This window comes from Schistocerca piceifrons, chromosome 4 (assembly GCF_021461385.2).
Source record: "Schistocerca piceifrons isolate TAMUIC-IGC-003096 chromosome 4, iqSchPice1.1, whole genome shotgun sequence".
Classification (NCBI taxonomy): domain Eukaryota; kingdom Metazoa; phylum Arthropoda; class Insecta; order Orthoptera; family Acrididae; genus Schistocerca; species Schistocerca piceifrons.
The window spans coordinates 763644927-763670238 of record NC_060141.1 but is presented as its reverse complement, the minus strand read 5'-3'; the positions used below and the strand labels follow the sequence as shown (position 1 = coordinate 763670238).

The 25312-nt window shown below is 37.5% G+C and overlaps 1 protein-coding gene across 3 annotated transcripts in view; it reads right to left on the bottom strand.

The window, feature by feature from the left end:
• Window positions 1-5519: 5519 nt before the first annotated feature.
• LOC124795186 (protein bric-a-brac 2-like) overlaps window positions 5520-25312 on the bottom strand; it is a 131765-nt gene continuing 111972 nt past the window's right edge. For all 3 annotated transcript variants that reach the window (XM_047259087.1, XM_047259088.1, XM_047259086.1), the window contains exons 8-10: window positions 14101-14238; window positions 12603-12730; window positions 5520-5797 (exon numbers count right to left, since the gene is read on the bottom strand). In XM_047259087.1, coding sequence (XP_047115043.1) covers window positions 5767-5797; window positions 12603-12730; window positions 14101-14238 — 297 coding nt within the window. In that variant the 3' untranslated portion in view covers window positions 5520-5766. The remainder of the gene's footprint in view (window positions 5798-12602; window positions 12731-14100; window positions 14239-25312) is intronic.

Here is a 25312-nt window from a genome sequence, read left to right as displayed (position 1 = left end):
TTAGTGTATTCATCTCTTGGTCTCCCTCTACGGTTTTTACTCTCCATGCTGCCCTCCAAAACTAAATTGGTGATCCCTTGATACCTCAGAACATGTCCTACCTATCGTCCATGTTTCACTTCCATACAATGCTACACTCCATACAAATACTTTCAGAAATGACTTCCTGACACTTAAATCTATAATCATTATTAACAAATTTCTCTTCTTCAGAAACACTTTCCTTGCCATTGCCAGTCTACATTTTATATCCTCTCTACTTCGACCATCATCAGTTATTTTGTTCCCCAAATAGCAAAACTCCTTTACTACTTTAAGTGTCTCATTTCCTAATCTAATTCTCTCAGCATCACCCGACTTAATCCGACTACATTCCATTATCCTCGTTTTCCTTTTGTTGATGTTCATCTCATACCCTCCTTTCATGACACTGTCCATTCCGTTCAACTGCTCTTCCAAGTCCTTTGCTGTCTCTGACAGAATTACAATGTCATCGGCGAACCTCAAAGTTTTTATTTCTTCTCCATGGATTTTAATTCCTACTCCAAATTTTTCTTTTGTTTCCATTAATGCTTGCTCAATATACTGAATGAATAACATCGGGGATAGGCTACAAATGCTAGAAACGTAGATTGGCCTTTCCTTAATCTATTTTCTGAGATAAGTCGTAGGGTCAGTATTGCCTCACGTGTTCCAACATCCCCGAGGTCGGCTTCTACTAGTTTGTCCATTCATCTGTAAAGAATTCGCGTTAGTATTTTGCAGCCGTGACTTATTAAACTGATAGTTCAGTAATTTTCACATCTGTCACCACCTCCTTTCTTTGGGATTGGAATTATTATATTCTTCTTGAAGTCTGATGGGATGATAATTTTCCTGGCTGGTTACTTTTAACCACTCCTTTTGAGCCGTGGCCACATTGTGGGATTGACGGTATGGCCAACCAATGGATAATGTCAAACCTAACCAAATAGCACTAAGATTGAGAAGCACAATAACAGACAGTATTTGGTTAAGTACGTCATTATCCATTGGGTGCCTATACCATCACTCCCATAAAACTTCAATTTATTTAGGAGAACACTGTGATCTACATAGTCAAGCGCCTTAGATAGGTCACAGAAAATACCAATTGGTGCTATTTTATTATTTAATACTTGTAAAATCTGGTGAGTTAACTTGTAAATGAATAAATGACATAGGGAATATCATGATTATTATTATTATTATTATTATTATTATTATACATTTCAGCCTCAAATCACTCAACTGGGTATCACCACCAGTCTGGACTTCTTACCGAGTCACCATTAGACATTTGGAAATGTTATACATTAACTCATTAACTGATAAGTTATTATGTAGCATTTTCAAAGATAATACTGTAATAAGTTGAAACACATAATTATACCATATGTGTGAAAATATAGCAAAATGGAAAGTTCTACGAAATGGTCACTGTGTTTCCCTGGGGCCAATGAATAAATTATATTAAAGTGATAGTTCCTTTTTCCTTTAATATTACAAAGCAACACATTGGCAGGTCAGCGCTCACCTTCGGGAGGCAAATTATTGATAGATACACTTAAGAGCAGAAAACTGAATGAGCAGACTCAATTCAGTTACTCACCTCTGTAAGACAATGTTGCAACTTCAGCATAAAAGGGGAACCTTGGTGCCTTCATTCACAAACAGCTAAAAACACAAGTACCCATCTCTGTTCTCTTAGCTCTATTCCAGTGTATGTTTATTCATAGTTATATTAAATGTTGTCCTAATAAATGTCACCCCCCCATGAACCATGGACCTTGCCGTTGGTGGGGAGGCTTGCGTGCCTCAGCGATACACATGGCCGTACCGTAGGTGCAACCACAACAGAGGGGTATCTGTTGAGAGGCCAGACAAACATGTGGTTCCTGAAGAGGGGCAGCAGCCTTTTCAGTAGTTGCAGGGGCAACAGTCTGGATGATTGACTGATCTGGCCTTGTAACATTAACCAAAACGGCCTTGCTGTGCTGGTACTGCGAACGGCTGAAAGCAAGGGGAAACTACAGCCGTAAATTTTCCCGAGGACATGCAGCTTTACTGTATGATTAAAAGATGATGGCGTCCTCTTGGGTAAAATATTCCGGAGGTAAAATAGTCCCCCATTCGGATCTCCGGGCGGGGACTACTCAAGAGGACGTCGTTATCAGGAGAAAGAAAACTGGCGTTCTACGGATTGGAGCGTGGAATGTCAGATCCCTTAATCGGGCAGGTAGGTTAGAAAATTTAAAAAGGGAAATGGATAGGTTAAAGTTAGATATAGTGGGAATTAGTGAAGTTCGGTGGCAGGAGGAACAAGACTTCTGGTCAGGTGAATACAGGGTTATAAATACAGAATCAAATAGGGGTAATGCAGGAGTAGGTTTAATAATGAATAAAAAAAATAGGAATGCAAGTAAGCTACTACAAACAGCATAGTGAACACGTTATTGTGGCCAAGATAGATAAAATGCCCACACGTACCACAGCAGTACAAGTTTATATGCCAACTAGCTCTGCAGATGATGAAGAAATTGATGAAATGTATGACGAGATAAAAGAAATTATTCAGGTAGTGAAGGGAGACGAAAATTTAATAGTCATGGGTGACTGGAATTCGTCAGTAGGAAAAGGGAGAGAAGGAAACATAGTAGGTGAATATGGATTGGGGCTAAGAAATGAAAGAGGAAGCCGCCTTGTAGAATTTTGCACAGAGCATAACTTAATCATAGCTAACACTTGGTTCAAGAATCATAAAAGAAGGTTGTATACCTGGAAGAATCCTGGAGATACTACAAGGTATCAGATAGATTATATAATGGTAAGACAGAGATTTAGGAACCACAATCTATTGGTTATGAACTGCAGATTGAAACTGAAGAAACTGCAAAAAGGTGGGAATTTACGGAGATGGGACCTGGATAAACTGAAAGAACCAGAGGTTATACAGAGTTTCAGGGAGAGCATAAGGGAACAATTGACAGGAATTGGGGAAAGAAATACAGTAGAAGAAGAATGGGTAGCTCTGAGGGACGAAGTAGTGAAGGCAGCAGAGGATCAAGTAGGTAAAAAGATGAGGGCTAATAGAAATCCTTGGTTAACAGAAGAAATATTGAATTTAATTGATGAAAGGAGAAAATATAAAAAAGGCAGTAAATGAAGCAGGCAAAAAGGAATACAAACGTCTCAAAAATGAGATCGACAGGAAGTGCAAAATGGCTAAGCAGGGATGGCTAGAGGACAAATGTAAGGATGTAGAGGCTTGTCTCACTAGGGGTAAGATAGATACTGCCTACAGGAAAATTAAAGAGACCTTTGGAGAAAAGAGAACCACTTGTATGAATATCAAGAGCTCAGATGGCAACCCAGTTCTAAGCAAAGAAGGGAAGGCAGAAAGGTGGAAGGAGTATATAGAGGGTTTATACAAGGGCGATGTACTTGAGGACAATATTATGGAAATGGAAGAGGAAGTAGATGAAGATGAAATGGGAGATAAGATACTGCGTGAAGAGTTTGACAGAGCACTGAAAGACCTGAGCCAAAACAAGGCCCCGGGAGTAGACAACATTCCATTAGAACTACTGATGGTCTTGGGAGAACCAGTCATGACAAAACTCTACCATCTGGTGAGCAAGATGTATGAGACAGGCGAAATACCCACAGACTTCAAGAAGAATACAATAATTCCAATCCCAAAGAAAGCAGGTGTTGACAGATGTGAAAATTACCGAACTATCAGTTTAATAAGTCACAGCTGCAAAATACTAACGCGAATTCTTTACAGATGAATGGAAAAACTGGTAGAAGTGGACCTCGGGGAAGATCAGTTGGGATTCCATAGAAATGTTGGAACACGTGAGGCAATACTAACCTTACGACCTATCTTAGAAGAAAGATTAAGAAAAGGCAAACCTACGTTTCTAGCATTTGTAGACTTAGAGAAAGCTTCTGACAACGTTAACTGGAATACTCTCTTTCAAATTCTGAAGGTGGCAGGGGTAAAATACAGGGAGCGAAAGGCTATTTACAATTTGTACAGAGGCCAGATGGCAGTTATAAGAGTCGAGGGGCCTGAAGGGGAAGCAGTGGTTGGGAAAGGAGTGAGACAGGGTTGTAGCCTCTCCCCAATGTTATTCAATCTGTATATTGAGCAAGCAGCAAAGGAAACAAAAGAAAAATTCGGAGTAGGTATTAAAATTCATGGAGAAGAAGTAAAAACTTTGAGGTTCGCCGATGACATTGTAATTCTGTCAGAGACAGCAATGGACTTGGAAGAGCAGTTGAACGGAATGGACAGTGTCTTGAAAGGAGGATATAAGATGAACACCAACAAAAGCAAAACGAGGATAATGGAATGTAGTCAAATTAAATCGGGTGATGCTGAGGGGATTAGATTAGGAAATGAGGCACTTAAAGTAGTAAAGGAGTTTTGCTATTTAGGGAGTAAAATAACTGATGATGGTCGAAGTAGAGAGGATATAAAATGTAGACTGGCAATGGCAAGGAAATCGTTTCTGAAGAAGAGAAATTTGTTAACATCGAGTATAGATTTAAGTGTCAGGAAGTAATTTCTGAAAGTATTTGTATGGAGTGTAGCCATGTATGGAAGTGAAACATGGACGATAACCAGTTTGGACAAGAAGAGAATAGAAGCTTTCGAAATGTGGTGCTACAGAAGAATGCTGAAGATAAGGTGGGTAGATCACGTAACTAATGAGGAGGTATTGAATAGGATTGGGGAGAAGAGAAGTTTGTGGCACAACTTGACTAGAAGAAGGGATCGGTTGGTAGGACAGTTTTGAGGCATCAAGGGATCACAAATTTAGCATTGGAGGGCAGCGTGGAGGGTAGAAATCGTAGAGGGAGACCAAGAGATAAATACACTAAGCAGATTCAGAAGGATGTAGGTTGCAGTAGGTACTGGGAGATGAAGAAGCTTGCACAGGATAGAGTAGCATGGAGAGCTGCATCAAACCAGTCTCAGGACTGAAGACTACAACAACAACAACAATAAATGTCAAAAGGTAGGACAATATAAGTGTAACTACTCCAAAATAGTCAACATAGATAACTTTTACAGTTACGTTCAGAACTAATGACTTAAGAGGTTGACATGTTTTTATCTTTGCTTGGATGCCATCTTTGGAATCTGCGTATCGGAAAATGGGCCAGCAACTCAAAACCTATGTCACACAAACTAAAAAAGTTTTGTAAAAGAAGACAAAAAAGTGTTTCATCTAGTTAAAAACAAAAGAAAATACTATATATAGCTTTTAGAAAAAGGAAGTAAAAGGGATTAGTTGAAGAAGTAAGGTCAGGTTACTCAGACTCTACATTGAGAGGGGGTCCCACCGGCTGTGAGAATAAGGGGATACTTTTCCTTAATATACAATGTCATCTTGTGAATACTGACAAAAAATAGGCGAATATATTATCCATTGTATCATGAATGTGAGAAAATGGGTACTACGTGAATAAATGAAATAAACTGTGTGTAGAGGTTTTTACATTCCATTGTTTAAAATGACACAGATCTAACAAACGTTAGGACAAAGGAAAACTGCATCTTCAATGCTGAAAAATACATATTTTTGTGTCATAAAATATTATTAGAAAATTTGTATTTACTCAGTCATCACCTCAAAGCTATACAAATATTCCTAAAGTCACACATTTCTCTGTGTAGACATTAATAAAAAGACAACAGCTTCTGTTCTTCATGGTTAACTCAGACTTCTATACCTATTTCTTGGCACACCCCTCTTCCTGTTGCCTAAAACAGAGAAAAAACAGAGTAAAGAATAACATTTTTTTGGTGCATTATTGGCATGATTGAAAGACTTGAGTTACAGAGTCAGTCTCACTACAGCTCTGTGTGTGTGTGTGTGTGTGTGTGTGTGTGTGTGTGTGTGTGTGTGTGTGTGTGTGTTGACTTCTACTGGAGAAAGATCAAGAGCTCGAAAACTAATGTAAATTCTGTTTACTGTTGTTCATTTTTGCGCACAACACTTCAGTTAGCTATAGGTGAGTGGTTGCCTGTCCTTTATTACTTTATTTTGTGTAAAATTTTCAGTTAACTTCATAAATGGATAGGCCATTGAAATGTGTCATTTGAGATGACTCTTCCATGCAGATGTCCCCTGAAAATGAATGTGAAAATTCTCTTGTTGCCAGACTGGGACTCAAATCTGGAAGTGTTGCTTTCATGCGAAGTGCAACTTACAACTGACCTCTCCAGCCACGGACCACCTACTTTCTCGGTCTGTCAGAATCTACCTCCTATTTTCCAGGCACCTGAAGCTCCCTGCCTACCTTGCTGCACAAGCACAAAGAAAGGATATTCCAGATAATGAGTTATAGCCAGTATTTGCTCTGTAAAATAAAGCTATAACAGTATACAAATTGGAACCAAAGAAACAGTTCCTCTCACCATGTGGAAACAGAATAGGCACAAACATAACGTTTTCTCTGCATTACTTTCTGGGTTCCTCCATTTGGCAGAATATGGGGAACAACTGGAAAAAATAAGTGTAATTAGGGTCTTAATCAAGAAAGTCTGGGGTGTAATTAGGGTAGTAATCAAGAAAGTCTGTTAAAAGAAAATACACTGAACTGATATTCTCAATCAGCTGTGCAGGCATTACTGTGTTTTAAAGTGTTAACCAATGTACTCTAAGAAATTTTATACCGGGGGTTTTCATTTATTATGTGGCCACTAGTGTCTACTACTGAAGGCAACACATCATTTTTGCTTCTTTGAAATCGCACAATAAAAGCCTTTGTGAGATAAAGACTTAAACTATTAGTTATTAACTACTGTCCATCTTGGAGACATGCGGTACCCAGTTGCTGAGGACACTCAACAGCATGACTGAAAAGACCAGAGTGCCTATCATATCACAAGTACCATCTGAATTCTCCTACCCAGTACCAGTTTCCATTAACTCCAGAAATGGGAACACATTCTCCAGCACATCCCGTTATTCATTCTGCCCCCTTTTGGGTATAGCCTACATTAACTACTCATATCTGGCTTACTCTCATCCTCACCACAGGTGTCTCTCTCTTGTCTCCTGGGGTCTGAGTGACTTGCCCTTCCTTTTTAACCTTCCCCAACTTATATGCCTTTCATTCCTGAACTAGTAATTCCAAAAGGCTGTGTAGTGTGTCACTTTTTTTTACACAAGTCTACTGGCAGTACTACATATTTCACCTCCAGCAATTCTGTCTAATAATTTATTAGTTTTCTTGACTGAATTTTTCTTTGACACAAATGCATTATTTACTCAATTACTTCCTAATGTATTTTCTCATTTTCCCATCTAATTTTTTCTTCGTATTTATTAATTTCATTATTCTACCCACTTTTCATTTCTCTTTCTCTTGTAACCTACCTTCTTAATCTCACCTTTTTATTATCTCTTAAGTGAATTTTCCATTGTGTTGACTACTGTATTATCTTTGACCTTGTACTCTCTGAGATACCTTCACTTCCACCTTTGCCTACCTTTATTCTTACAGCAGGTTCCCCCCTTCCACACCCTTTCCTATCCTTCCTGACTGACCCCCTTTCTTTCTTGAAGAAAGAACATACAATTCCGAAAACTGAGATTACTATTTGTATACTTCTATATGCAGTAATAGTAATTTCACCTGCTTGACGTTTCTAACAGCCAGCCATTCTATTTCCCTGTAATTTTACCATTCTTATTAATAGTCAGAGAAGAATCACTGACAGATTCACAAACTGTCTAAATGACTCAGAAACAATCTAGTACAGTGATAAAGTTGCTGATAAGAAGGAAGATGTGAATTTTGTGGCCTGTTAACAAAAATATCATTAGAGACAAATCATGGGCATCATTTTCACAGAACCCAAGAATAAGTTTTGTTTTGAGCTGTTTTCAGGAACAAAACAAATCTACATTTGGAAGTCCGATCTTAAGCTTTGCTCCTCCATAAAATTTTACTAATGACATATTACAAGGCATTAAGATACCCTGCAATAAATTAAAGCTTAATGAGGTAAACATATAACCAGGAATTCCAAAAATAATTGAGACAACAAGAGGATAGAGGTATAATAACTTAAAAAAAAGATTTTCAAAGTTAATAAAGATAACATATAAGAATAATGTAGTGCAAATATTCCCAAAGTTTTCATTGTTTATGTATGAAAGGCATATGAGGGTAAACATCAGTTTGGTACAAAATTTTGTGAGATTGCAAGTACTTGTGATTTTGTTTTTAGACTTAGGTGCTTGGCCTTAAGCATTTTTGGGGGCACCATTAGTATGAAACCAGCAAACCCCTGAATCTTTAAAGAATCTGAACTCCTGTATATAATACACCTTCTCTGATTACTATGCCTTTATGCATATAATAGAGGACAAGTTTAAGAAAGATTTGAAATTATGCTTGAAGTCTGTTGTAAGACACTGCCACCTCATTATGAAACACAGTATGAATGTAGGCCTGAAATGTGAGCCCCATTTCAAACAAAACTAGTGTTTCATACACCTGAATGTTTACATCATCATATCTTCTGAGCTGTGTGCCATCCAAAGATATAATTTTGTAGGTACTTTCAGTAATGTACATAGATACTGTCTGTAAAGTGTGTTGACCTTTCTTTTTTTTTTAAGTTCCTATGGGACCAAACTGCTGAGGTCATCGGTCTGTATCACATTTTCTGCATGGCACTTTAAGCAAATCTAAATGTTTGTGACATTGTAACACCTGAAGTATGTGTCGTACAATGACATAATTTTGCAGATATATGCCGTGGAATATGTGGATACTGTCTGAAAACTGTGCTGTGAATTAAGTTAGTAGCAAAGTAGTAATAAATTAAATTGTCATGCCTGATGATGCCATTTTACTGTATGACCAGTGAAAATGTAGTAATCAATAATTTTTTATCCATTTTATCATTTTGTGGGAGGTGCCACTGAGTAAATGTTCGAAATTATGGGTAAATTTTGTTGGAAGTCAGTAAGAGCTCCCATTCTCAGATACTGAACGAATGATATCTGGGTGTTTGCATGTCATCAGTTACACTGCCTCAAGACAAACACACACAGGTTCTAACATTAGTACGTATCTTATTGTGTTAAACTTTTAACATTCACATTATACCTCTTAATGAGTAGATTATAGCAGTGCTTTAAATTTTTTACATTCAGTCAATAACTACGCGAAATATTGAAAATTGAATTTATGCTGTCCTTACACTGCAACTGGTGCCGGTTTCCTAGATAGTGTTTTAGTAATACAGATTTAAACTTTTCTTTCAACCTTTGTTTACTGTTGTTTTTCTTTTTATGTGCACATGGAAAATAGCTCATTTAGGACAATGGATTTTTTTTCTGATGAGATGCAATTGGACAATTACATTCTCATCTTCAGGTGGTGAAATTTGATGTTTTCAGGCTAGCTAAACTGCATTCAGCCATTGGTTTTGGTATGAGAAATAACAGCAATATTATTACAAAGAACAAACAAACACCTACAAAGGAAAATTACTAAAAATTAAAATACCAAATTTAGAAGAAAAAGTCTATTTACCAGGTGGTAAAATGAACATTTTCTTTTTTTCTTTTACAAAATTGTAGCTTTATGGGCCAAATATTCTGTAATCTACAACAAAACCAAGAAAAGAAAGGCTCTCGTACTCCATACAGCAGTATCCCAAAGGATAGCCAAAAAATGATATGTTGTTTTTTGACAGCTAATCTATCAGAATATGTATGTTTGGAAACCAACAAAATATGCAGTGATGAACTATTCTTCTGAACCAAGCTGTCTCAGAGGAATAAAAGTGGAGTGTGGCTCCTACTTCAAAGGAAAAACAAGGTGTTGAGTCTGCAATAGATTGAAAGAGCTCTACAGATGCTCAAAATTGTACAAAACTGAGTCCAGTGTAAAGAAGATATTAATTTTAAAAGATATTGCAGTCCTCTGTTTGGGTTAAAACACAAATACTTGGAGGTCTTGAAATAACTGATTACTTAAAAAAAAACTTGAAGAACCATTCCCAACTCCTCTTGAATTGATTAAACCAAGTTTGTTCATTCCTTAGTACTACCAAAATTATTAAAGAAAAAGCCGACTGATTTCCCATCCTCTCCATTTATTCAGTTACTATCCCCACTTCTCTTTTATACACTTATTATAAATACTCATGAGCTGTGAATGATGCAAGAACAGTTAAAAAATGCTGTGCATTAATAACATCTTTGCAATGGTGTAAAACTAGAAAATGGGCTTGGAACTTGAAAACTAGGTCAGGTGCAGTAGAAGTTCAAGATACATAAAAAAACTTTGCTTCTTCTGAAATAATTATGATGTTTTGTCAATAATCCATGGACAAGTTACTTAAATTCATTTCACACAATGGAATATACAGGCTGGAATAACAACAACGGGAGTGTGGTGTGGCAAACAGGCACAATGAAAAAGAATTCAGCTACACTATTTGTGTGTAGGTTGCACTTTATGTGTGAGCTTTTTGTTGTCTACATTACATGAAGTACTTAGTCTGATAGCTGAATTGTGTCTAGCATTCTTTTTCATTGTGCCTGTTTGTGACTCCTCTATGTGGTGAGTAGCAACCTATCCTTTCTGACCGCTGTTAAATTGATATCAATAACTCATGTTTAACATTACAAAACAGATGAACTGAATAGCCCGAAAACAGTTGGAAGTGGCTATCTAAACCATAATGAGATTCATATTAAAAATCTATAACTCAGTTAACCCATTCAGACTCTCTGGCTACAATTGTACACATTAATTTTTACTGTGTCTTAGCTGCAACAAAAGTATTTTTCCCAATGGAAACCTGATGCACACATTTCTGAATGTTCCACCTTTCCATTATGCACAAGTGCTGCCAACTCTTGGGCATTAGTATGAAAATATCAGCAAGTCAGTGTAGCAGTGTGTAGCAGCTCACGACCACTAGAATACACAGATGTGGTTGTTTTGCTATATTCCACTGTATAATCGAAAATTGTTGTTGTTTTTGCAGGGCAATTACTGAATGATCATTCTACTATTTACTGCCACAGAGAATATTTCATGATTAGTTATTTTAGTCCACAAAACCAAGCCACGTGTACAAAGTATGTTTTGAAAATGGGTGTATATTTTTCCATAAATCTTGCATATAAAATATTAAAAAATCACCTAGGAGTATGACCACATAAAGAATAATTTTTCTTCATCCAGAAAAAAATTCATATCTGAAAGGGTGAGGATAAGATCAATATTTGTTCCTTTCATTTATGCAGTGTGTACACATTTCAATCAAATCTTTCGCTCAAAGTTCTAACACCTTTAGCTTACTGTTGTGGGTACAAAAATGTTGCTTTTCCTCTATTCAGCAATGTGACCTATTTCAAAAGGTTCCAATACTTATTCTTTATTTTACTTGTTTGTTTCCAAGCATTTTTGTATTCATTTTCCACAGATGGTGTTTTTGTTTCTCACAGACGTCAATGGTATTGTTACCTTTATACATTCTATTTTGACATTTATTTATTTATTTGAGCTTATGATGACTTCGCATCAAAGCGGAGGAGTGCGACCAAAGAAGATCGAAGGAAACGCCTCTAGCATATACAATAGCAGTGACTGCCTCCAATTCTTTAAATGACACAGTCAAAGGATGTTTTCATTTCATTCTGAGCATTTGAATCTGTGTGGTTTCTTTAAGAATATACAGCATCAATGAAAAAAGTAGAAGGCACTGATGATGGAGTTATCTACTTGGTAGCATGCATATGTAATGGACCCTTGTGCCTCCTTCAAGACATTGAAAATCAGCCCTTCTTACACACAACAGTGTGCTAACAAACTCCCATTCCATTCTATTTCTTGCTGCCATCTTCACTGTTGTTGTGGCACTTGACTCTCAAACTGCAACAGGGAGAACTGACATGGAGAGACTTCTGAAGACAGTGACTCCTCCTCAGTCTCATTATCTTTTATCATCCACTGTCTCTGTCAGAAAATCACCATCTGAACCCAGTAAGTCTGATTCAGTATTTGAAAAACCTCTTCATTAGTAAAACTGCTCTACCACCTCATCTGAAAAACCCCTTTACAGAAAAAAAAGAAAATACAACACTAACTGATGGGGAGAGTAATAACACCAATACACGAAACACAGCTGTCAAGCAATGTGACGAAGACCGGCATGTTGACCTTGTGCACAAAGCGTACATCATCAGGCAGTGTTCTGTTGACAAAAGCAAAATGCAATGCAAGTACTTTTATAATTACGAAAGAGAAATACTTTATAAATTATCAGGATTAATTGACCCCTCCTGCTGTTCTACATATATATACAGGTATATTATAAAATTTCCATGAAAACTGCTATACATCATTGTTAAAAGTAGAAGAAATAAAGAATTATGAACCTTAGTGGAAAAAATGTTAAAAACTGAATTTGTTATGTGAAAATAAAAGTTGAAAGGTGTCTTTTGATACATTTTGTTGTTCTCACATTAAGAGTTTCTTTAACTAATTAAAACTTATACTACAGCACCTGTTTCACTGTAGCTCATTACCTTTCCATCAGCAGATTATTTTGCTCTTGTAATTCTACACCATTGTCCATGTCAGTGGTTAGTATAATGAGGGATGTTTCATGGAAATCTGATTCATCAATGTATGTCACAGGTATCTGTGTTGAAACCTAAGAAAAGAAAAAAAAGCATTTACTTGTAGCTCATGTACTAATTAATAAATAACTTTGAGGGAAAGAAATTTCCAACTGATTTTCAACCTAAGAAACAATATAATTTGGACTATGTTACCACTACGATCACAGAAAAAGCAAAGATTCGCTGATAGGATACATCCTGAAGCATCTTGGAATTATCAGTTTAGTATTGGAGGTAAGTGTGTAGGGTTAAACATTGTAGAGGGAGAGCAAGGAAGGAAGGAAGATTGTGGTTAATGTCCCTTCGACATCGAGGTCATTTGCAAGGGAGAACTTGCTCAGATTGTGTCAAGGGGAAGGAAATTGGCCATGTCTTATCAAAGGAATCACCCTGGCATTTGCCTGTAGCAATTTAGGAAAATCACAGAAAACCTGAATCTGGATGGCCGGATGCGTAAATCTGGATAGCCAGACACGGGTAGGAGATCAAGGTTTGACTACAGTAAGCATGTTAAAATGGGCGTAGGTTTCAGTAGTTATGCAGGTATGAAGGGGCCTGCACATGATACACTGTCTTGAAGAGGAACATCAAACCAGTCTTCGCACTGAGGTCCACAACAGCAAAAACAATGACTCTCTCTCTCTCTCTCTCTCTCTCTCTCTCTCTCTCTCTCTCTCTCTCTTCTCTCTGTGTGTGTGTGTTTACTTACACTAAAAAAGAATAGAGAGTTTAAAGTTAATTAGTTTTGTGTGATAAAGGCCATATATCAATTATCAATAAAAGAGGTGATGCCTTTCTTCATTTCTCTTTGTAGTTCCCACCCTGGAATTATCATTGTTGTAAAATAGTGAACACCTTTGAAATGAGCCCAGTAATGTTTTCAAACATTTTACTTAATTTTTTAATACTTACTGCTACAAGGAATAAATATGTTGCAACAGAATACTAGCAACATGAAATTTACTAAACAAAATTATCTTCGACTGTGTTTCAGTACCTACAGACTCTTTGGCAAGTTGTGCAGTCACCATATTTTGTAATTTTTATATCGGCTGTTGTAAAACGCATTATGAATTGTGTATGACTTGCGGATTCACTTCTGCATAATTTTGAAGCCACAAGCCTGTAGTATGATATATCTACATTTCTGATTAAATTATCCATGATATTATATGAGATTACCACCTTCATGAAATAAAGCTATGTAGGCTAATTGCTTAAAGGTATTTGTTTGCAGTCAAGGTAAACGTTAAAATCCTTGTGCCATAGTACCTACACCGCTACAGGCATGTAACAGGACCACATACATGTAACTGCCAATAAACTAAAATTTAATTAAATGATTTTATTTTTTGGAGGTGATAATTAAACTTTATTCCTCATATATATATATGTGACCTACATCATGAAAAGAAAATTCTGGTTGCTCTTGTATTGATTCCATTGCTGTGTTAACTCCAGTCTCAGCAGCTTGCTCATGGTTCTTTGATGGCATTTTCTGTGCTTCTTGCAACCTTCTCCAGATGGCAGTTTTCGGAACCTGAAAAACCAAAGAGCAATAGAATTAGCACAGAGAACAACACTCTGTTAACCTCTGGCCCTTGTGCAGGCAGCTGGTCAACTTGGTACTGAATGACATAGTTGTTGGATGTCCTACTGAGGGATATCGTGCCAAATTCTGTCCAACTGGCACCTTAGACCATCAAAATCCTTATCTGGTTGGAGAGCCCTGTCCATAATGCTCCAAACGTTCTCGATTGGGGAGAGATCTGGTGACATTGCTGGCTAAGGTAGAGTTTGGCAAACATGAAGACAAGCAGTAGAAACTCTCACCTTGTGTGAGCAGGCATTATCTTGCTGAAATGTAAGCCCAGGAGTGCTTTCCATGAAAGGCGACAAAATAAGGCTTAGAATATGGCAACCAAATGGATCTGCTATGAAAAGAAATGGCACCCCAGACCATCACTCCTTGTTGTTGTGTCATACGTCTGGTGATAGCTTGGCACACCAAAGTCCGGACCGTCCCCATACACATTTTCACTGGTAAACCGGGGTTCACTCTGAAGCAGGCCTCATTATTGAAGATAATTCTGCTTTAGTCAGGCTGAAGACGTATCTGGAGAGCTCTGGACAGTGGTGGAATACCAACCTGACTTTCATCTGGTGTAATGGCACTTGCTTTATGATTTCACGGAGGTATATGTAAGATGATAAACAAGGAAGCAACGTGCTGATAGGCATTTAGGGCTTTCTGGTATGGGGATGCTCAATCACTGCGCAAACCCATAGATGTCTCTATGGTCTCAATACCATGATCCTTTGCAAAGGACAGCAAACCGATAGATGTCTCTACGGTCTCACTACCGTGATCCTTTGCAATGGAGAGCTGAACTACCGAGCAACATGACAGATGTTTCTGTTGAGAAGTCGTCATGATTTAGTGCTCACTCAGAAAGCTCGCAACTGTAAATGAATGCTGTTGCCAAAAGGAAGATGTTGATTTACACAAAATTGTAGTGAATTAAAAGGAGCTAGTGGGTGATATTGGACCCCACCACACCCTGAATTCTTGACTGTGGCAACTGATCTATGGCATAGCCCACGTTCTTTGTTAGGTTTAAGATGATACTGTGGTTGTGAGTTAAAAGTTGTGGCAATAGGCTGACCTATGGCATTACCTAATGTTTACATTTGCACTGTATTTAATGTTTTTTTTTTGACGAACCTTTCACCATAAAAACTGAAATTGCAAGGTAAATTCTGAGAATCTACATTAGATAACTGACATAGGCCAGTATTTTGATGCATATTATGTACATATTTGTTACAAAATTTGCAGGGGGAGTCTACAACAAAGAGTGTGATAGTGACTGCCAACAGCCACCTCCCTTCCCCCCACCAACCATGCAAGAATGTAATGTAGATGAAATATTCATGTTTTTTTGCACTTTGTAATAGGTGCATGTTAGGAGGCTGTAGCTTTTGTTTCTTTAGAGATTGTTTATGCTAATTTGTAATTTAATTTCTGGCTGAGAGTAATTCAAATTAAATTCTGACCCAAATGTCCCAATGATGATTTGTGTGCCTTTAAATATTTTAAAATACTGCAGTGTTGAATATTCTTCATCCCAGCAATTTTATTTCAATTATTTATATTTTGTATTGATGCCCTGCACATACAGCATGAATAGATATATCCTTGTAATAGTCACAGATTAAATGCTCTTCATGTATTTTGTTCCTTCTGTTTGTGAATGTATGTCATATGCCACTGCTTAATTATGTCATGGGTTAAAAACTATGTCCATTGTGGGTAGTTTTGATTGCCCCACCTGGCATTTTTTCCTTAGGTGTTATTCATACTCAACACACAATGTATCATGAGACACAAGGAATAAGCTTCTGACACAAGGAATAAGCTTCCATCGAAGTGGTGCTGAAGTAGTCTTTTTCAAATGGATACTAAATAGCATTCCCTACTCACTGTAATCATCTCTGTAAGTTAAAACCCTGTGACACTCAGTCTTTCTGAAGCTCTGTATATGCTCATGAAATGCAGTGCTGATGTAGAGGAATATTCAATTCAGGTCACTGGCATTGACCAGTGACATTTGAAACATGCGACAAATGCAGTAAGCAAAGTGCGACTATAACATGATGTTACTGACAATTGTTTTATTCATTTATTTTTTAACTTGGCTCAGCTACACATCAGTATGTGAGCACAACCAGATTTCTTTAATATCACATTTTTTGACATCACCACTCACAACCAATATCACTTTCCAAACTAACAGACCTCAGGTGAAGCTACAGATCAGTCTGTCACCACAGTCTGGTCGTTTTTAACATTACATTCACTGGCTTCGCCAACTAACAACAATACTGTGAATATATGCACCAAAAGGTGACATGACATCAGCAATGAACATTATGTCACTGGCCAAAGCCAACGGTTTGTATCGAATATTTCTCCTGATCCTGCACATTAAGATGGCGATTAATACTCAGCTAATCTGTGAGAGGTGCAATCTATTATGCGCCAACAGCCTCACGACAACGGTAACACGAGTTCCTGTCAGATCATTGAAGTGAAGTGCTGTTGGGCTTGGCTAGCAATTGGATGGGTGACTGTCCAGTCTGCCAAGTGCTGTTGGCAAGTGGGGTGCACTCAGCCCTTGTCAGGCCAATTGAGGAGATACTTGATGGGGAAGTAGGGGCTCCTGTCACAAAAACTGACAATGACCAGGAGAGGTGTGCTGACCACATGCCTCTCCATATCTGCATCCAGTGACGCCTTGGAGCTGAGGATGATACGGAAGTCGGTCAGTACTGTTGGGCCTCCAAGGACTGTTTGGGCAGAGTTTAGTTAATAATGCATTACGTGAGAACTGTTGTTGTTGTGGTCTTCAGTCCTGAGACTGGTTTGGTGCAGCTCTCCATGCTACTCTATCCTGTGCAAGCTGCTTCATCTCCCAGTACTTACTGCAACCTACATCCTTCTGAATCTGCTTAATGTATTCATCTCTTGGTCTCCCTATACGATTTTTACCCTCCATGCTGCCCTCCAATGCTAAATTTGTGATCCCTTGATGCCTCAGAACATGTCCTACCAACCGGTAGAGAGAACTTGTAACTTAATATTTTAATAACATTATGGACACTAAAGAAAATTTCCTCCAGAGACAAGTAATTGAACTTTAGTGAATGTGAACAGAAGGATATCAACAAAAGGTAGGATCAAGAATATTCCACTGATTATGGGACGCAACAGCAATTTTGCTACATTATTCTGATCCTTAACCTGCTTAAACCCTTTTTGCAAGCAACAATATTTGTGGTAGGGTTGGTTTTTCATTACAATAAAAAACATGTTTCATATGTGTAACAGTGACGATAATGAGACGCCATCTTGGTGCGAACGTATGAGTGAAATTTTCCACAACTATTGAGTTTCTGTTATATTTAAAAATTCAGTTACAGTTATACCTTTTACTGTCAGTAAAAATGGAATCAAATGTCGATGAGAAAATTAATACTAACAGTAGTGCTTACGAAAATACTGAATCAGAATCTAATGTATTAGATAATGAAAATGACAATGCACTGCAACAGAATGGCAATATGGCCATCGCAAAAACAATTTATTATTCCCACACCAAAGTTGACACTCAGCGCGCTGGCTGACTGGAGCGACTCCCATCAGCCACAGCGCCGAGTTTCAACTTTGTTTGCACATGTAGTACAACTGAACTCAACTGCAGTGAATGGACATAATGTTAGATCAAATTATATCACATGGCTAACAGCTGACGATGTTAATTCACAATCCTCAATAGGACATGTCTGTTTTCAAAGTAATTTGGATAGAAACAATGCAACAGACGTAGCAAATTTTTCGAGCGTGATATCGAGTGAATCGAATGGGCACACACATACTCAGGCTATACGCATATTATACAATCATTCGCAGGTATCAACCATAGAAAATAGAAATTAATAAAATGAACGCTGAGTGAAGTACAGACTTGACTACAAAAATCACAAACTTGTCTGTCCACTGGTCTAGGCAATTTAGATCAGTCTCAGTACCTTAGACCAAAAAGTCACAACACTTTCGAACGACTTCAAAAATTTGCATACTAGCTTGAAGAGACAGTTAACAAATGCAGCCAATAAATTAGATATAAAATTTACTAATATGTACAATTAGCAATACAAAAAACTTTCTACTATGAGTGAAGATAAAGGTCAAAAGTGCACGTCAGTATAGCAGTGGCGCAGTAGTTTACAAAGTGCACATGAAATCTTAACTGAAGAGGTACCAACAATTCAAACACGTTTATCTGAAATGAAGCCTGCATGCAAAATTTATCAGCAATTTAGATCAAAGTCTCAGTAGCTTAGACCAAAAAGTCACAATACTTTTGAAGGACTTCGAAAATATGCGTACTAACTTGAAGACACAGTTGACAGATGCAACCAATAAATGAGATTCAAAATTTACTAATACGTAAAATCAGCTAGACATGAAACTTTCTAGTATGAATGGAGATCACGGTCAAAGTGCACATTATGTAGAGGACCTCGCAGCAGCGCACAGGAAAACTTCGCTCAAGTGCTAACAACAATTCAAACACACTTGTCTGAAATAAAGTCCAATTGCGATGTACTGGATGATGAGAGAGCTGAGGCCGGTGCCTTTGAAAGCGATTCTACCCTAGTTGAAAAGTGCGCCAGGGAACAAAAGAACTCATGCTGACACGGTTAAAGACATCATAAACAAAAGAGAACATAAAGTCCCTGCTATAATGCCTATGAAAGCAATAGAAGGTATGATTCATTCCAAACTTAGGACAAAAGCGGAGGAGGACAGTTTGCAAACAATCAAACATACACGACAGTTTCAACATATGCAACACTGCCGACTCCAAAAAGGCATAGGACGGCGTCGCAATGGGTGATTAATGCCAGCTCTATTGTCAGTTATAATAGCTGAGGGACTAATAAAACAAAGACAATTCCCAGTCTTCTCACCGGACTTCAAGAACATACAACCAGTTGTCTTTGTAAGAGCTTTTAGAAATGTTTTACCTCAACACTGATATAAAATCCACAAGATTCAGTTCATTGTTGGTTTCACCCAAGGTGATGGGAGGTTGTAGGCAGCTTAAGAGGCAGATCATTGTCAAACATATGAAGAATTTGAACAATCTTTTCCAGAGAAATACTAGTCACAGGGAATTCATGAAAGACTTAAGAATGAAAGTTTTTGAACCAGGGCCATTTAACGTAATACAAGGCAGACTGCACCGGTATTTCGAATCAACAACAAATGCAGTAGTAACAGAAGTCAGCAGACTGCACCGGTATTTCGAATCAACAACAAATGCAGTAGTAACAGAAGTCAGCATGGCAACGCGCAGTAGGAATGGCACCCATGAATATAACAGTAACGGAGGATTCTGAAATTGTTGAACAGATGTTTTCCAGGAGAGAAATAATAGAAATTACAATTCAAGTACCGTGGTTCACCATCAAGAAATAACCGAACATCCACGCATAAATAATAATTATCAAAACAATGGCTATGGGAGCGATATAAACGAAAATCAACAAAATGCCACCCACGATTATATGCATAATAGAACATGGCAAAATACTGATCACATTGTATATGCCTCTCCAGAGGGTAAATAGCGATCAGTCGGCCGAGACCCCCACCGCTGACCGAAAACGGGAGGGGGGAATGACGCTTATAAATAATTATTTATTAAGGTATGACAAAGAAATTGATACGCGAGATGACCCATATACAGATAAGACAAGTGATATAAAAGGAATAAACAATGAAGTACAGACAAAGGTTGATGCCAAAATAGGAACAAATGTACATTTGATACTAGACACAGGAGCAGCTACGAATCTTGTTTCGTACAGCTTGTTCAATGAAATAAAAAGGAAACAAAACCTACCTATTGTACCTATGCAGAACTGTCATGTTTTAACAGGTATGGGAAATGTCAAAAGGCATCAAGTTACAAACCTATATTCCAATAACTTAAGCTGGAACCACAATTACTTGTACATTCCTAGTGGTACATAAGCTGATAGTTAACTGTCGCCAAGAATGGATTTTTTTCAGGCAATATCAAGTGAAAAGTGATGATGATGATGATGTTTGGCTTGTAGGGCGAACAACTATGTCATCATCAGTGCCTGTACAAAGTCCCAATTTTTTCACAGTCCAATTTTCACACAATCCCAATTTACCCACTGTCACAAATGATGAAATGATGAGGACAACACAAACACCCTTTCCCCGGGTAGAGAAACTCCTAACCCAGCCGGGACTCGAGCCCAGGACCCCGTGATCCAGAGGCAGCAACGCTAGCCACTAGACCACGAGCTGCGAACTCTAGTAAAAATTGACTTAGGTAATGGCACACATTATCTTCACCCAGACGATAATGTAATTTCAACTGATTTAACGAAAACAAAGCCTTGTATGATGTGTTTACTAAATATCTGCAGATGTATGCCACTAAAACTCAAATAGCAAGGCCTGTAATCAAGCAAATCATGACAGAATATTTTTTGAGAGTGGGTGAAGCAAAAGCTATTCAGACTGACAATAGAACTAACTTCACAAGTGCAAAATGGAAAGAATTTGTCAAGTCATACAACAAAACATGTTTATGTAATCAAATGTCATCCCAAGACCAGCCCAATAGAACAGGTATTTCATGAGTTTAACAGGTTTATCAGAACATATACACCACACAAATACACTAAGTGGAATGAATATGTGATGCTCTCTCAGCAAACTGTAAATAATTTGTCACACTCATCAACAGGCTTTACACCAACCCAGAAACATGGAAACTACATGTATTATATCCTTATAAAGATAAGGTCCATGCACCTCAACTATTTCAGTGCCTACAGCCATTACGGAAAATACAAGAATTTATAATCTTCATAGAAATTTGGAGATTCTATCTGATAGTAAAAAATGCAAAAACTTCTAAGATGTGACACAATACACATTTTTCACTCAATTACAGGCAAAATATCCATTTTACTTTTGAAACAAATTTGAGATTATCATAATTAATGTTAGACTAAGTATAATCCAAGTTAAGTATGAAGATTCTTTGAGATAATATGAAACTGTACATTACACACATTTTTGGAAACAGTGAATATGGACGATAACAATACAATCGTGTAGCCTGCACTTGGCGCAGCGCAAGGGGAGGAGTTAGCTGAGCTGTGGGTGGTAGCCATTTCCCCTTCTCCTCTTCTCACTTTTGACATTACCTGCAGTGACCATATTTGTGCGTGCATGCTGTACCTAGCACGCTGCTTAACAATGACTCAATGTAAGAGAGAGAGCGCCTCACTCAAACATTAGCTAGTGAAAGTGACAAAATAAGACTTAATAATGTACAGAAAGTGCTGGTTGAGAATTATGGATTATTTAGGAATAAAGGAGATGACTCACTGGAAGCAGAAGTGCTGCATTGTCGATAGGTACACAAACAAAAGGTACAGAGCCTCACCAGCTTTTGGAATGAACTTCCTTATTCAAGCTTGTAGGAGAAACATGCTCAAGTGCGTGCGCGCACACACACACACACACACACACACACACACACACACACACACACCTGTCTCCCTACAGCCAGCTGGTAGTCAACTGAGTACAATGTAGGAAGACAGGCATGTGCATGTGAGTGAAAATAAGACTTAATTGTGCAAAGGAAATACAATGAATAAACTGCATGAAGTTGACACTGACATATATAACTATATGACCAAATTACAGGAAATTCGAACAGGTGAAGTAGCAAATTCTCCATGTTATGTATACAACTAGTTTAGTTATAGGAACAATGAGTATACTTGATGACCCATATTGCTAGCCATTGTATTAAGCATAAGAATAAACATATATAACGAGTATTATTACTGCAGACTTTGTAGTTTCTATATAGATTTTGCTAGTATGAAATATTTTATCTATTGACATATCCATTTTACCACTTCATTATGTGACAAACTTCAAAACCAACAGCACGGATAAGACCTTATGTAGACTTAGGACTACGTACAAGAAGAACGACAGATCAGAGTAAGGAGCAATATACAAAAGAAAGAAAAGAAATTATTTACACAGAAAGAGCTACAGTCACATGCGAGGAAGAACTATTTACAGAAAGGTTATAATTATACTAAAGTAATAAATACAACAAATGTTAATGAGTAAGCTACAAAGAGGAACAGGCTAATGAATATAGCGACGGTACTAAAATTAAGTGTATTACACTATCTATAGCTATTTACGATAACAACGAACTATGCTGTTTATATAAAACTACAACTGATGAAGCTATGATCGTTATACAATACTTTACACTCTACTGAAAACCACCTCTACATTAAAGTGAATATAAAAAAAACCTAATGTACTGTATAGGGAGGAATAAAAAGAATTAAGAAGAAAATGAAATTAGGTTCATATAATTAAAATGGCAAAAACTTTGCATAGGTAGCGATTACAAGCCTCAAGATAAGTTAAGATTCATCAACGCAAATAAACATTTTTTACACAATCACAGTGCAGCACGTAAATCACTGTCAAAGACTGCATAAGGAAGTATGAAATATTGATAAGCATGACCCTTTAGAGGAATGAAGATGAATGTTACTAACAAAAGTATGAAATGTACCGATTTGTACTTCATGTGCATGTATGTGTGAATGAATACAGTGAATGACCTACGGGCAGTTATACATAATTAAGAAGTTATGTAGTGATAAGATTTTGTAGGGAATGATGCAAAGTAGATCATCCTGCTTGGCAGAAGGACTGAATTGGAGGTCCAAGGTACCACAAAAAGACCCCCCATCCCCCCCCCCCCCTCATATCAGTTTATAAGCTATGTATAATTGTGATTGTGCATGAATTTATGGAAATGAGAATAAGTTAGTACATTTATGTTCAGTACGTTGAAACAACTAAGCACAGGTGTAGCTCTGTCAACTGAAGAGTGACAACGAGTACAGTGTGTTTCACATTAACTCACCCTGTGTGTGAAGCGATTACATAAACCTTTGAGTCCTATGTCCAATGAAACACGTACAGTGAAACCTCACATGGTGAGCACAATTCGTTCCAGAATCTTACTCACAGTGTGAAACACTCATTGAGTGAAACAATTTATTCCATATAAATGAATGTAAAATACAACAATGCATTCCATGCAGAAAAATTACTAGAAATTTTATCTTATTAATGCCATTTATTCAAAGAAATTTATACATACAGTATTACGGACTTTATTATTCACTATACATAAGTAATTATTGTTTACTAGGAAGCTATCTGTACTCATTTGTTTCTGCTGACACTTCAACACTTGGTGAAAACGCGACACAGCATTATCGTCAAATAGATTTGTAGAGCGCACAGCCGATGCTGTATTGGGGCGTTGATTTTCAATGTACAATGAAACTGATTCAAAAGCTTTCAGTATTTCTTTTACTGTGCCAGAAGATTGCTGCTTTGTTGTTACCACCACCACCTCCTCCTCTGAAGAACTTCTCCACAACTTCCTGCTCTGAAACACACTGCAGCTCTTTAAGCTCTTTGGTGGTCATTTCGTGGATGTGATCTTCCTCAAGCTTATTGATATCATTGTTATCCAATTCTAGTCCCATGCTCTTGGCCAAAGACACAATCTTGTTGACTACAGGTTCCACAGGTACTGATTCAAATACCTATACCTCAGAGTCACATTTGACAATGCACTCCAGCCAAAGCTTTTTCCAAGCAGAAGTAAGAGTTCCCTTGGTAACCCCTTCCCCTGCCTTTTCCATCATTTTGACACAGGCAATGATGTTGATGTGATATTTCCAATACTCTCAGAGAGAGAGATTGGTACTTCAGTCAACTTTGCTCGAAGAGTGATTTAGTGTAGAGCTTCTTAAAGTTAGAAATAATCTGCTGGTCCCTAGGCTGGAGTAATGGGGTGGTGTTGGGAGGCACAAATTGGATCCTGATGAGTTGAAATTTGTCAAGGAGGTGGTCTTGTAGGCTTGGAGAATGGGCAGGAGCATTTTCCATAACAAGCAAGGCATAGAGTGACAGATTCATTCCAAGCAAGTATTTTTTCACCGAAGGACCAAACACTTCACTGATACAGTTTCAAACAAGATCATGCGTCACCCAACTTCTTAAACAGAAGTTGCTTGATGTAATTCCTATGCCTTTTTTTCATCATGTAGCAGTGAAATTGCACTTGATTGTGTTGATGATAAGATCAGTTTTCATGCTGTTACGGGAGATGTAAATATTTTGAGAAGTAAATTCTCCATACACTGAAAGCAATACAAATGAGAAAATTTTCTTAGAGCTAAAAATAAAGGTGTCTGCTAAAATTCTTTATGAGGAACCTTGAATTACAATATAGATAGGATTTTCTTGTAATTGTACTTGTGTGAATTTTATTTGTTTTATATCTTTGTAAATATGTTCATGTATAGTTTGTAAACCTGTGAATCTGCAGTGCTGAGCTGAAAGAGTGGAACAGTGGCACATGTGTGCTAATGGAAAGGTGAACAACTCACCAAAATGTCAACGATGATTTCATCTAGATATAACTGATCCAGCAGGGTTTTTCAGCCTTACGACGCAGTGGAGACTCTTGTAGTTTACGGAATCCACAGGCAGGTGTAAAATAATTACCTAAGTGGACAGTGTCAACTGTTCACACTCCAACACACAGGCAAATAATGCTCTGCATGATGTGGAAAACAACAGCCGCGACGAACTTCAAACAATGGCGCCAGCTCATGCCAACTACTCAACGATGACAGAAAAACAAAGGACCGAAAAAAAATGCAAATTTTTATTGCAAACTAAAGGAGAGACATGGAATTGTCATACATATAAATAAATAAAGATAAATATTTAATTGAATACGTGTGATAATATGAAACAAATTTGTAATATTTTCCTTATATGTGTGAAGTAATCGTTTTGTTTGTAATTTTAATATAGTGTACGAAAATTTTTGCTAAAATATATGACATATAGAGAATTTGGT